The following is a 14,204-nucleotide window of genomic DNA, read 5'->3' on the forward strand; positions in this document are numbered from 1 at the left end:
TCCGCATCTTCCGAAAGCCTGCGAGCCGCTCATTGCACACTCCTGGAGTCCTGACTCTCAGTGGGAAAGCCATCTGCCCCTAATGGATTCTACGGCCAACTCAGCTCCCAGGCCACACTCAGGGTCACCCAGCGACGGGCTAAGACCCCTCTGAACTGCTGGAGCCGCTAAACCTCAACCCCAACTCTGCAGCCACGTGGCTCGAGGTTGCAGGACTTACCCCAAAGCTCTAGTCCCCCCTCCAGCCGCTGTGACCTGCTGCCCGGAGCTAAGGCCCAGCGCAGAGATCCCTGACCTTGTGCCAGCCACGCAGCCTTTCTTTACAAACCGTAGTAAACATTTTATTTACAAGGTTGTGGCGTCCTAAGTGCAGCACGTCTTTGCGACCCCCTAGCGCAGGAAGGCACTGCGGAGTCACACGTCACAGTGTGAGCTGCTTGTATCCGGGGAGAAGTGTCCGACGGGGGAGGAGGGGGTGCCCCAGGCGGCCAGCGAGGGGCAGCAGGCGACCCTGGCGAAGGAGGCTCCACCGATGCGTCTCTGGCCCTGTCCCCGCGGCCAGCACCATAGAGCAGGCACGAGATCCAGCCGCGTAGACGGGTCCCCTGCGCCCTGGTCCAGTCTACGGGCCTCCGAGAGGCGGCTGGGCGGGCTCCGGGCTTTTGGGGGCGCTGCAGAGGCTGGGCTGGGGCGCAGGGAGCAGCTCCGGGGCCAGGCCACCCCCGCTGCTGCCCAAGCTACTGGCGATCCCCGTGCCGGTGCTGCTGCTGCTGCTGCTGCTCAGGCCGCTGAAGCTAAAACTGCCGCTGCTCCCGCTCCCCACGCTGCTGGCGGGGACGAGCGCGCCGGCCACCGAAGCCTTGATGACGGTGGTTTGGTGCGGGGACCGCTCGGCGCCCTCAGTCCGCTCCGTGTCGCTGGGGGCCATGTCCAGGGACTCCGAGTCGCTGCTGTCGCTCTCGGCCTCGCCCTCCGAGCGGCTGGGGCTCCGCTCCTCCTCCGGCTCGCCGTCCGCGGCGGGGGCTCCGCCCGCCGGCTTCTCGTCCGCCTCCTTGTCTTTGTCCTTCTGGGCCTGCGCCTCCTTGGAGTGCCGCCACTTCATCCGCCGGTTCTGGAACCACACCTTCACCTGCGCCGCGCGGGGACGAGACGGGAAAGCGCGATGAGACACAGGCGCGCCCCCATCCGACTGGCGCGCACCCGGGAGGCGCCCCAAAGGCGGGAGGCGGCGCTGGTTGTCCCGGGCGCCTCTAGGACGCGCCAGGCACTGCGCTAGGTGCAGGGGCCCTGAGGCTGCCGCGCCAGAAACAAGGAGATCGCCATGGGTCCCCGCACTAGGCCTCCAGATTCCAGCCCGGAATTGCACGGATACTTGTTGGAAAGGCAGATCCTTGCGCCCCTCCTGCAAACGCGGGAGGATCTCTACTCTAAATCGATGCTTCCTTAACGCCGCCTGCGTCAGGACCCTCCCCGGAATCTGACTGACCCGCCGTGGCCCAGAAAAAAATGCACATATCGCCTTGGCCGGTTTGGCTCAGTGGATAGAGCGTTGGTCCATGGACTAAAGGGTCGCAGGTTCGATTCTGGCCAAGGGCATATGCCGGGGTTGCGGGCTTGATCCCCAGTAGGGGACATGCAGGAGGCAGCCTATCAATGATTCTCTCTCATCATTGATGTTTCTATCTTTCTTACTTCCTCTCTAAAATCAATAAAAGTATATTTTATTTTTTTAATATCTTTTATTGATTTTTTTACAGAGAGGAAGGGCGAGGGACAGAGAGTTAGAAACATCGATGAGAGAGAAACATCCATCAGCTGCCTCCTGCACACCTCCTACTGGGGATGTGCCTGCAACCAAAGTACATGCCCTTAACCAGAATCGAACCTGGAACCTTTCAGTCCACAGGCCAACGCTCTATCCACTGAGCCAAACCAGTGAGGGTAATAAAAGTATATTTTTGAAAAATTTTAAAAATGCACATATCCCCAAGATTTTGCGCACCATTATAAGGGGAACCAATGTTACGAATTCCTGCTAAGTCGGCCCCCTCCTCTAACGCCACTATCCTATGCAAGTCCCTCCAAAAGCAGTTCTTTTTAAGGAGGGACTATAGGAAGCACAGAGGGGAAAGAGGGTTCAAAGAGTTGATTCCAGAGGTGGGGGTACCGCTGGACTTTCCAGGGAAGAGCAGTTCCTTGGCAAGAGTGCCCCCAGCCCCTGCCCAGGAGAAAGTAATCCCACTGTGAGCTCAGAAAACTCTGGAATCAAACCTGTACACAGTGGAGAAAGGGGTAGGGATGGGGCGGGGAATCTATATAAATACAGCCGATCCCCTGGGGGACCCAATGCGTTCACACACGTTCCAGCTTCCCTTTTAAAAATAACATCCACAGCTGGTGGAAAACGGCTGGGCCCTTCCAGTGTGTGTGTGCGCTGGGGAGGGGAGTTGTGCAATGGCGGGCAGAGAGACCCAGAGTTGGGGTGGGGGAGGGCACCAAAAGGCACCATTTTTTAAAAGTGCCTGCGGTTGGCTTATGCCTGCTCAGAATATTTGGTACCCAGGGGTGTGGCAGAAGGGTGACTCTTCTAGTTTCAAAACTCAAAAAAGAAAAAAAGAAGTCCAGTTCTTGAATGTGAGGGCGGGGGCGGGGGGGGGAGAATTCGGACATTGAAGGCAGGCATGATAGATTTGTTATTTTCTTGAAAAGTAGTCAAGAAGGCAGAGCCCGGAGCCGGCTGCCAGGCTCTGAAGCATTCTAAGAAACCTGTTTTCCTTCTCTCCCTCACTCCCCCCACCTGAGATTTCTCTTCGGAGCTTATGCCGTTAAGAAAATCGGACTGTGGCCGCTCCAGGCGGACTTCTGGCCCGACCAGGGCGAAGTAATTCCGTTTGAAATGGTGTTTTCACTTCCTCACAACTGGGGATTTCACAATCCTGCAGCAGCAGAAGGAGGGGGGCGGGGAGGATGGAAGGAAGAGAAGAGAAAAAAAAAAAGCCAACAACAATCCCTTGCTTTTGGATTTCTATCTCTTCTGAAATAAACTGCTTCCTACAGCAAATTGCAGTGGAGTCGGGTCCGTAATTATTATCTCCCACAGCCTGTTTGCTTTCTCAGCGGTTCTCTTGCCCGCCGGCCAAAATAAACAGGCGCTGCTTGTTGACACACATCTTTGGAGACGGGCTGTGCCTTCCGTCCTTCTCCTCCACTCTCCTCTCTCCTGCCTCACGTCGGGGAGCCCACAGAGTCTCCCGAAATGCAAGGCCTTGTGTTTCCGCTGCAGGGGAGCGGCTGGGGTGGAGGGATCCGGGGGGACCGGGATGGACTGCATCTGCATCGGGTCGCAGCTGGCTTACCTGAGCATCCGTGAGGCCCAGCATCGCCGCCAGCTGCTTCCGGTCGGGCTTGGTCACGTACTTCTGAATCTCAAACCTCTTCTCCAGGCCTTTCCTCTGCAGGTTGGAGAAGACGGCCCGTGACCATGAGCGCTTCCTCTTGTAGGTCTGGGGCATAGTGTCCTTGGTGAGCACAGCATAGGGACCTGCGGGGCGGGGGTGAGGGGTGGGAGCAAGAGAGAGACACACAGGAGGACCCAATTAGCGCCCTGGGCCTAGGGCTCACGGTGCTGCTTAAAACTGGCCTGCTTAACCCTAGGCCCTCCCCGCATTCACAAAGCCCTCCTCCAAGGAGGAATTGTACAGCTTTTGAGAAGGTCGTGGAAAGGCCTAAAGCAAGTGTATATAGTGAGTTGAGAAGCCCAGCGGGTCACCCATTAATTCCAAAGGGACACGTGTAAGGCTGATGTTTGGCCTTCAGGCACGGGGAAGGCAGGTGAAAACGTCGCCCAGGCCTGACTGGGGGTGGGTGGGGGGTCATGTGGGGATAAGGACACATATGTAATAACTTAATCAATAAAAAAAAAATGTCCCCCAGGCCTGAAGAATCTAGAGATGCCGGCCTGGATATTCTCTCTCTGTCTGTCTCTCTCATCTCTCTGTTGTGTGTGTGTGTGTGTGTGTGTGTGTGTGTGTGTACACTCATGCGCCCAGGCGAGGAGCGTGGATGCAAATTCCTGGAGCAAAAGGGTTTGAAGTCATTTCAAAATCTGTGTGTATGATCCTAAGCAACGCCTCTTGCAGCTGCATTTTCAAGCACCCCCTCTCCTGAGAAAGGACTAGGGAAAGTCCCCCCCCCCATCCCACCCCTTCCCTGTGGTAGCGGGCAGAGAGAGAGAGAGAGAGAGGGCCAGCTCCCGGGGAGAAATCTTTCGGTTTCTCTCCCCTGATGCGGTGGCCTCCCGCACCAACTCCAGGATGGCCACACCGCCTTCGCCACCGGAGGCATCAGTCCCGAGTTTTCTGATGGGCGCGGACTGGCCCCGGAGGAAGCTCCGTACCTGGGAACGTGTCTTGAAACTGATGCTGGACTGAATTCCTCGGGTTGGAGCTTAAGGGGCTGAGGATGGCAGAAGCCTCGTTAATAGGGTCTAGAGATGCGAAGAGCTGGCCGGCCGAGGGCTGCAGGCCCGGGAGGTGCAAGCCCGCGGGCCGCCCGCCCGTCAGCAGGGACGTGAGATCTGGGGACCAGGCAAGAGAAGAGCGGGTTACACGTCAGGCAAACCCACACCCTTTGGGCTGGTGTGTTCCTCCCCTCCTCCCGCGCCCTGTCTCCAACCCAAGCCCCTCTCTCCCGATTGTGGACAAAGGGGCGATGCGGGAGCGACATGTCCCGTCTGTCCGTGTCCACGGGGTTATGGCCAGGAAGGCCTTGACATTAAGCCGCCAACACCAACTCGCTCTCAGGTGCCTTTGGAGAATCCCAGCCCTAAACCCTCCGCCACCGAAGACCTTGCTCTGCTGTCTCCTCTCGGGAGTTGAAAGCCCATTTGTTTCGCCACATTCCTGGGGTGGAATTTCTCTCTAAATCAGACAAATGATGGGAAAGTGCTCCCCAAAAGGGCTTTCCCTAACAAATAATAGTTTCCTCTCTAGATATGTGATTAAAGACAAGGGATAGTCACTGTAGCAAATGTTCCCAATAACAATTTGTATGCGCATTGACTCTGTGAAGAGTGGTGTGTGTGTGTGTGTGTGTGTGTGTGTGTGTGTGTGTGTGTGTGTGTTTAAAACATTCCTAGGGCTTTTTTAATTTTTACATAGAGCAGGTGAGTTTTAAACCTAGAGTTTCAGTCTTCCCACAATTGATTTTTGTCTCCCTCCTTTTACCAATGTGTCCTTAATTGTAAAATAAAACAAAACAAAAACGTTCAAAGGTACCCCGAATGGCCCAGGGACCCCGGTGCCTCAGGGCCCTGGTCAGAGGCCTGAGGCCTCTAGCCCAAGACCTACCTACCTCTCAGCGTGTTGCCTTCTTTGACTTTCGGGTCAAATTCTGCAGACAAAATGCGGTCAATTCCAAATTTGAGGTCCTTGCTGGAGGGGGCTGGGGCCGAGCCGCTGTGGTGAGGGTTGGGGACCCCCCGCGCCCCGGAGGCCGGGGGCTGCAAGGCGCCCGCCACCCGGGGAGGAGGTGGAGGCTGTTGCTGCAGTGGTGGTTGTTGTTGCTGCTGCTGCTGCTGCTGCTGCGGGTGGTGGTGGTGGTAGGCGGCCGATAGCGGGGACAGTCGCTGCGGGAAGCCAGCCGGGACTTCGGAGGGCGCCACCACCGGGGTGGGTCGAAGCGGGGATCTGGCGGCGGCTTGGAAAGAGGCGTGCGGGTGAGCCGAGCTCAAGTGCGCGGTGAGGGCAGCGGCCGAGGCTCCAGCCAGGCCCTCCGGGGCCGCCCCCGGCTCCCCGACGCCGGCGTGCAGGATGTCCGCGATGCAGAAGGAGGGCTTCTTGACGGCGGCGGGGTCTAGCGGGAAGGAGCAGCCGCCCGGGCCGGCCGAAGAGCAGTAAGCGGCCGACCAGAGGCTGAAGTTGGAGGCGTAGAAGGGAGCCAGCCCGGCGGCGAACATCCTGGCGGGGTGCGCCCGGCGGCGGCCGCCGCGGCCTGGCTGGGCCGGGTGGATGGGTGGGTGGGTGCGCGCGCGGGGAGGGGCGCGCCTAGTCCAGCAGGAGGCAGCCGCCCGGCCGAGGACGATCCGCTTTCGGTTCTCCGTCCGCTCCGAAGAGAAGCCAGGGAGCCCCAGCACCTCCGAGGGGGGGAGGCGAGGGTCGGATCCGGCGGGTCACAGTCGGCCCTGGTGCCGCGGAAGGCGGCGCGGGACCCGCGCGCCCCGCGGGCTGGAGGCGAGCGAGGGGCGCTGGCGCGGTGGCGGGCGGCTCCGCACACGCCGGGGAAGCCGGGGAGACAGGGGCCGGGCACCGAAAGAAAAACCCCAAGAGCTAAGCCCTAAGAGCTAAATTTAAAACAACAACAATAATAATCCGTTAGTTTAAAAAAAAAAAAAAAGTAATAAGAGGGGGGAAAAAAACTCCTCTCTAAAAACTCCCAAAGTTTTGGCAGAAGCTTTCGAGTCAGGCTCAGGGTAGGGACCTCGATCTGAGCGCTCATTGGCCACCCTCGGGACCAATCAGAGCGCGGAGTGGAGGGAATTGGCAAAGAGGGGCGTGGCCTAGCGCCCGGCCACGCCTCAGCCACGCCAAAGTGTTTGCCGCTGCCGCGTGGGCCGAGCGGGGTTCCGCGCGTCCCTCTCCCCGGCTCCGGGGACACACTGCCCCGCCTGTGATTTCTGCGGCGCCGAACCGGCACCGGGCGAGGAGAGTGGGTCACAAAGACCCGGAGCCCTCGCCTGGGGAAACGGATGGTCCCGTACAATTACCGCGGGGCATAGGCGGCCTCCCGGAACGCGCTGGGGGCCCCTACGTGTCCATCCCTTGACATCACTCGGCCCCCATTTTCCTGCAGATCGGGCCTTTATCCCGAAAATCGGTGTCCTCCGCAAGGCTCCATCTCTCGCGCCCCACGCTGCCCAGCCCTGAGCTCTGGCGCAGGAATGCGGGGGGGGGGGGGGAGGGCTTGGGGACCCCGCCCCATTGAGCACCGCGTCGGCCTCGCCGCCTCCGAAATCCTCCGGGGAGAGAGGAGGAGCTGTCGTAAATTAGCTTTATTCTGAGCTGTCACACGGTGACAACTTGAACGAGTAACTTTTCAAACAAAATAAGATGGATGTCTCTCAACGTCTGCCTCGGACGTAGCCAAAGCCTCCAAGACAACAACAAAAAAGGCCGCCGACCGGCCGAAATCCGGGCGAGCGGCCGCACCTTGTAGGCGATGCCACCTCCCTCCTCCGCCACATCCCCGATCGAGTCACGTGGGCTGCGTTGTTTTGCAAGTGCCCGCAAGAGCAGATTTCCTCGGGGTTAAATGCTACTTTCAATTCACCGCCTGCCGGCCTCGGAGCCCCTGGGCCTGGTCGCGGGAGAGGCTGCCGAGGCCGCCAGCGCGTTCCTTTCGCACGTCGGGTCCTTGGAGCGCAGAGGGGGTGGGGGGTGAGGGGTGGGGGGTGGGGGTACCGTGGGGGCGAGTTCTGCAACCTCCACATCTTTATTTTAAGAACTCGTTCTCTTTTAAATTGCAGTCAGGACGGATTTCCCCACCCCTCTCCCAAGCAAACCACAGGCCACCCAGAGGAGCTCTATTTGCACATTTTAAGGAAGAAAATAAAATAATAACAATAATGAAACCGCAACATCTTTTGTTTTCGATGGTGCTCAGATGCATCTCCTAACAGAGCAGCTGTGCTTCTGTGGCATTTAAAAAAAAACAACTTTCAATCTAGTTTTGAGGCATTTTTAATTTCACTTCAGCACTGAGGTTTCTTACCCAACCAGCCCAGGAAGGCAACTGAACTTGCCAGTGCCTATCTCGAGTTTAGGGTTTGGGGCTAATTAAATTCATCTCCAGGGGTTTCTAGCTCCTTGTTGCAGATGTTGTCGTTTTAAGCTTTGACTTTCCTCCTGGAAAGTAATCCATCACTTTGGACCCATCATCACTGAGTACACCCCAGCCCCGTCTCTCTCTCTCTCTCTCTCTCTCTCGCTCGCTCTCTCTCGCTCTCGCTTTCTCCCTCTCTTTTGCACGAAAGGGTTTTCTTGCCCAGCTCCCCGCAGCCGGGACAGAGGTGCTATTTCCAGCAGCTGCAATGGAGGGACGCGATGGGCTCAGGGCACCCGGCGCCCTGGGCGAGACGCAGTTAAACCAGCCCTATTTCCAGCCAGAGGAGGAGTGACCAGCATCAGGCCACTGAGACGCTGCAGTGGAGGCAGGCGTTGCAAGCAAAGGCTGGGGATCCTGGCCCGAGTCCGGTCGGTCGGAGGGCGCGGCCCCTGCAACCTCATGGACCTCAGAAAAGTCACTAGCGCGAAAGTGCGTCACTCTTTCTAGGGTCGCTTTCAACTTTGCTGCAATTCCGATTGGACTGGCCCCATTCCAACCGCGGCCCAGGCCCAGATTCCGGGGTCCAGGGGATGCATTTAGGACTCACCCCGAGGGCCGCCTACCCCCGAAGAAGGCGCGACCCTCGGGGTGGGTGCGGGGTGCAGAACTGGGCGGCCTGCGGGCCCACCCGGTTTCCCGGGGTGTCCACGACCCGCATCCGCAGCACTTGGAGGCCAGGTGTACGGGGCCGGCGGGGAGAAGGCGAGACTGGGAAGTCGGGTTTCCCGCGGATTCCTACCCGAGCGAGCCTCACGCTCCTTCCTCTCTTATCCAGCAAGGTCGGCGGCTCGACTCTAAATTGCGCCTCGGCCCGCGCGCCCACGGCGCTCGGCTTCATTGCGCCCTGGCCGATCTGGAGCTCCCGGAGGGTAACTCGAAAAGGGACACCTTTGGAACGACCCCCTGCCTACCCCTCCCCCCCCACCCCAACTCTCTCTCTCTCTCTCTCTCTCTCTCTCTCTCTCTCTCTCTCTCTCTCCCCCCCAGGCCCAGGCCTCATTTCTGCCCGCCCCTTGCCCTCGTGTGAGCCCGCAAGCTCCCCTCCCCCTCGCTCCCCACCCTCCAACCGAGAAAGCAGCAGGAAACCCGGGCCCGCCGGAGCGCAGGCCACCTCCTGTTTTGTTGATGGGCTCCAACTCGGACTAAATGAGCGGATGTGCCTGCGAGATTGGTCTCAAAATAGAAGCTGCCTTAGTATTTTAGGATACTGCCGAAATCCTTATTTCTTCCGGAGAAAAACTCTATAATGACTCCTAGCACTTCCCCTTTTCATATTTGTGCAACTTTATCTCCACCGACAAGTTGCTCGGGTGACGCAAATCCGCCCCTGTGTATTGCAACGACCAAAATAAATGCGCGGAAATCGATCCCCTTCGAGCAAGGAAAATATAAATATGCAGCTGCGACTTTCCCCCTTTCATCTTGGCTTTCCGAGCGGCTCGGAACGAGCTGGTGGAAGAGCAAATGCGCGGGCCGGGCGGGCGGGCAGACTCTGGGGGCAGAGGCGAGGGCTCCCCGGCCTGGGCGCCACAGCCGCCAGCAGGAGTGAAGAGGACCTGAATGAATTGAATGAACTTGAGCTTGAACGTGGCTAAGATGTCCTTAAGGGAAGCTCATTTGTAAAGACGATTTCGTCTGAGCCGGCATAGCTGCACCAGCAAAGCACAACCCACAATAAGAGCAATGGAGAGAGTCCTTTATACTGAAAGGTTCATTATTAAATAGCTTTTGCAGGGGTTGCTGGGCAATTCTGATGACTGTCTTTAATGCATATGATTCTCCCTTCTATATTCCTGGGTAGACACAGCCCAAGTATTGCCCCACCCTGTGAACGCCCGGTGCCATGGAAGGTCGGTTTTATAATGTAACAATATGATCTACGAGGATTTAGGGTCGGAAGGAGGGGCCTACATCAGAGGGTATGCATTGCTTGAAGCGAGAGATGGATCCCATCGCCCTTTGGCTGTCTTCAGAGCCTCCATACTTAAAGCAGTGCAAATTCTTGCCCTAAATCTGGGGACCCAGATAACACACCGGTTGAGCATAAAAGCTCAACTAGAGTGAGTGCTAAGCCTTGCTGATCACAGTCACGGAACCCTGCAAGGGCTCGGCTGTCCGGGTCTGCTCTCTGCTTTTGTCTTGTCTTATAGATTCTGGGCAAAATAACGCATAAGGGCGTTGCTCTATAGAACGAGACCACCTCCCCCCCCCCTTTTCATTTTAACTATTCTTTCAAATATGGTACTTTCTGGTTTCCAAGAAAGAGATGGAAACAATTTTATCTCCACAGTGAGGAGGAGAAAGAGACACAGCACACGCAGCCGTGTGAGGATATGAGAGATGCTCGGCCATGTTGGCATCCGCATATATTCTGCCGGTCACTCCGCCAGCTGAATCAATGCTGGGCCCAGTGCTCGCGTTTCCTGGTAGATGTGGGACTTCTGTGCCTTGTGGGTGTCAGATATCGTAGTTTAGGACTCTAGAGACTCACCCCCGTCTCCCCCATCCCCACACACACCCTTTGGATTACACCTAAGTAGGCTACCACTTCCTTTTCCTGGAGACGTTAGTATTCCAGAACTATTAGTATATAGAGTTCTTGAGTTTGGGGAAGATAGACTTTGATATGGGGTAAGAAAGGCAAACAACAGTGTGACAAGACCACAAGGTCCAAAGTCACTTGATTTAGTCCTTTTCCTTTTTCTGATCTCCCAGGTGTGGCAGACTCACAGGCGGGGTCTCTTTCTGCGGCCACCGCCCTGCCCTTGACCCCTCAGGCACCAGGTCCCAGCATCCCCTCCATCCCATGAGGAGCCCACCGAGGACCAAAAGTCGGTTCTCTGCTGACACCTGCTGGGCCATCTCGGCATTGCTGCCTGGCAGCTGGCAGCCTTGCTGTGATGCAAGCAGGCTCTTTGGAGAAAAGGCGGGTTTGTATGATGTGTTTAAAATCGCGGGCCGGGGTGAGGGGTGCTGTCACCCTTCAGTAGTAACAACCAAGGTTTGACAGATCTCAAGGCCCGGTTACCCGTTTACGTGTGCTATCGCCAGCGGAAGCCAGCCTAGGGACGCAGAGGCGATTTGAGTTTATCATCCTGATTTCAGTTTAGGAAGTTGATGCTCAAAGAGGTTAAGTGGCCTGCCGGAGGCTGCCTCGTTAGGAAATGGTGTTCCAAAGAGAGCACCACCAGCCAAAATTCCACCCCTCGGCCAATCTCTTTAGGGCAGGGGTTCTCAACCTTCCTAATGCCGCGACCCTTTAATGCAGTTCCTCGTGTTGTGGTGACCCCCGACAGTCCCTACTATAAAAAACATTGTAGCCCTAGCCAGTTTGGCTCAGTGGATAGAGCATCGGCCTGCAGACTGAAGGGTCCCAGGTTCGATTCCGGCCAAGGGCACATGCCTGGGTTGTGGGCTTGACCCCCAGTGGGGGTTGTGCAGGAGGCAGCCGACCAATGATTCTCTCTCATCATTGATGTTTCTATCTCTCTATTCTTTTCCCTTCCTCTCTGAAATCAATAAAAATATTTTTTTTAAAAAAATGAGCATTGTAATAGAACATGTGTACAACTGTATTCAGTCACAAATTTATAGACAGAGCACCCGAAGTTAACGCCCAGCTTTATGGTTAGTTTTTCTCTTGTGTGGCTGCTTCCCTCACCAGGAGATGCTGACAAAAATGTGCATGATTCTTCAAAGTGATCAGTCACGCTCGAGTTTAGACTTTTGAACACAGGGCTGACGGCTGTGTCTGTCTGTAACTGGGCACACATACCTGAGCTGTTAGGTTCAAAACAGAGTATTTGCAAGTGATTTGGAACGCCCATAAGCCTGTTGAAGGAGGCAAGGTTTGGAACAGAATAGTGCTACTTCCATATCCTCACGTTGTAGAAAATAAGACACAATGAAGGTCCATTTCAACTTCAGGGGGCTCATCTGATGTCTCCTTGAGTGGTGAGCTTTAACAGCGCTGTGACAAATCACATTTCCACTATCAATTACGACATTACTCTCCTTCCCACATCCCCACCAGCAATAGATGTCACCGTCCTTTCAGCTTTCACCAACCTGATATTATTATCTCAATTTGCATTTCCCTGACTTGTGCTGGGAGGGCCCGATTTGCCTACTCTCTGACACAGTAGATGGCCATAGTCATTCATGCTTGCTTCCCTAATTGGTGAAAACACAGATAACTCTTCAAGTGCCCCACCTCCTCCCCCCCCCCTCATTCCCAATGGGGCCAAGTCAGGAGGCGCCCCAAACGCTGGAGCCCTCCTCACCAGCCTGCAACCTCTCTCAGCATTCGGGGCACACGGAGCACATGGCACCTCCAGTATCAGGCTGCCCGTGATCAGAATTCAATGAGTGACATAGACTGTGTCCAATTCGCATGTGCAACTGACAAGAACGCCCACGGCTGATACGCATGTGCCTGTGCATTGCCAAACGTGAATCGCCCTGAATACTCACAATATTCTAGCAACGAGGTGTAGCTTGGAAACGGGCCCAGGAAACCGTTTATTCCAACCGTTTATTCACCCTCCACTCTCGCCCTGAGTCATAACATCCGGGTCACCCTATTTCCATGGCAACCTGAGAGTGGCATCTATTCTGGTCGAGGGCAGAGCCCCAACTCCAGCTCCTTGACTGGGGCTCTGAAAATGCCTCCCTGTTTCAGATGTTTCCTCCTTTCCCCACCCCGCCCTTCTTCCCACCGAGCCCCGGGTGTGATGGAGAATTCCACCGGAAGGTGACACCTCAGGGTCTCAAGCGGCCCGAGGGCTCATTTTAAAAGGCTCCTTTAAAAGAAAAAGAAAACAGCCCGGTCTGAGTGGCTCAGTGGTTGAGCATCGACCTATGAACCAGGAGGTCACGTTCGATTCCTGGTCAGGGCACATGTCTGGTTGCAGGCCCGACCCCCAGTGTGAAGGGTGAAGGAGGCAGCCCATCAATGATGCTCTCTCATCATTGATGTTTCCATCTCTCTCTCCCTCTCCCTTCCTCTTGGAAATCAATAAAAAAAAAATACGTGTGTGTGTGTGTGTGTGTGTGTGTGTGTGTGTGTATTTAAAATATATATCAGAGAAGAAGGGAGAGGGAGAGGGAGATAGAAATATCAGTGATGAGAAAGAATCATTGATCTGCTGCATACTCCCCCCTGGGGACCCCAAGAGGGCATGTGCCCTGACCAGAAATTGAACTGTGACCTCCTGGTTCATAGGTCGATGCCCAACCACTGAGCCACACAGCCCAGCCGGTTCCCGAAGGCAGGTGTCCTGAACAGCAGGAAGCTCAACACGGACACGGCCTGTTATCCCAATCTGCTGGGAAGTAAACGGGTTTTCGCTACCCTCTCCCTTCCTCCTCCTCTCTGTCCCTCCCCCACATGTGTAATTTAGTCATGAAGGTCATGGCGAATCTTCTGAAATTGCTCTTAGAATTTTCCAAACCAGTTGCCAACCTCGCTGGGTCAGTCTCCAGGGAGTACTCCGCTCAGCACTTCCAGACATTATCTCACCCGACCCTCGGATCCAGCCCGCGAGGGAGCTGTCCTTAGCGTTTCCATTTTACTTGGGGAACAAAGTTTTAATGGGTCAAGGAACTTGTCTGAGGTCACAGTTCGTGGTGATGCACACTGGATTCGAACCTTTTTTTTTTTTGTTTTTTTGCCACCAAGGCCCTTGTCCCTCTCTTCTCCAGTCTCCCTGTGTCCTTATTCTTTCTACTCTTCAAAAATGAAGTAGAAATAAAGGCATGATGAATAAAATTAAAATAAATAACTGTATATATGAATGCCAAGAAAACTAAAAGGTGTACTAGAAAATGTCTAGCACAAAATAAGGCAGTAATAGAGGAATAGGGAAACAAAATCAACGTGAGACCTGTAGAAAACAAAAAGATGGTAATTATATTAATTGTTATTTATTAATTATATTAATGGAAATGGATTAAACACTCCAATCGAAAAGCAGAAATCAGCAGAATGGATTTAAAAAAAAACATGTTCAGCCCTAACCGGTTTGGCTCAGTGGATAGAGCATCAACCTGCGGACGCAAGGGTCCCAGGTTCGATTCCGGTCAAGGGCATGTACCTTGGTTGTGGGCACATCCCCAGTAGGGGGTGTGCAGGAGGCAGCTGATCGATGTTTCTCTCTCATCGATGTTTCTAACTCTCTATCTCTCTCCCTTCCTCTCTGTAAAAAAATCAATAAAATATATATATTTTTAAAAAGTTCTAACTATGCTACCTACAGAAAAACATCCTTGAGACTCAAAGGCATAAGCAAAATGAAAGGAAAAATAGTTTTAAAAAAGTATAT

At 55.1% G+C, this 14,204-nt stretch overlaps 1 protein-coding gene across 1 annotated transcript; it reads right to left on the reverse strand.

The window, feature by feature from the left end:
• Window positions 1–243: 243 nt before the first annotated feature.
• HLX (H2.0 like homeobox) lies at window positions 244–6,910 on the reverse strand. Its single transcript, XM_036355112.1, has 4 exons — window positions 5,353–6,910; window positions 4,397–4,576; window positions 3,357–3,541; window positions 244–1,129 (listed from the first exon to the last, which is right to left on the reverse strand). Exons 1-4 carry the CDS (start codon window positions 5,954–5,956, stop codon window positions 623–625), a joined length of 1,476 nt encoding a protein of 491 aa, XP_036211005.1. The 5' UTR covers window positions 5,957–6,910; the 3' UTR covers window positions 244–622.
• Window positions 6,911–14,204: the final 7,294 nt, after the last annotated feature.

This window comes from Myotis myotis, unplaced genomic scaffold (genome assembly GCF_014108235.1).
Source record: "Myotis myotis isolate mMyoMyo1 unplaced genomic scaffold, mMyoMyo1.p scaffold_m19_p_21, whole genome shotgun sequence".
In the NCBI taxonomy this organism is placed as follows: Eukaryota; Metazoa; Chordata; class Mammalia; order Chiroptera; family Vespertilionidae; genus Myotis; species Myotis myotis.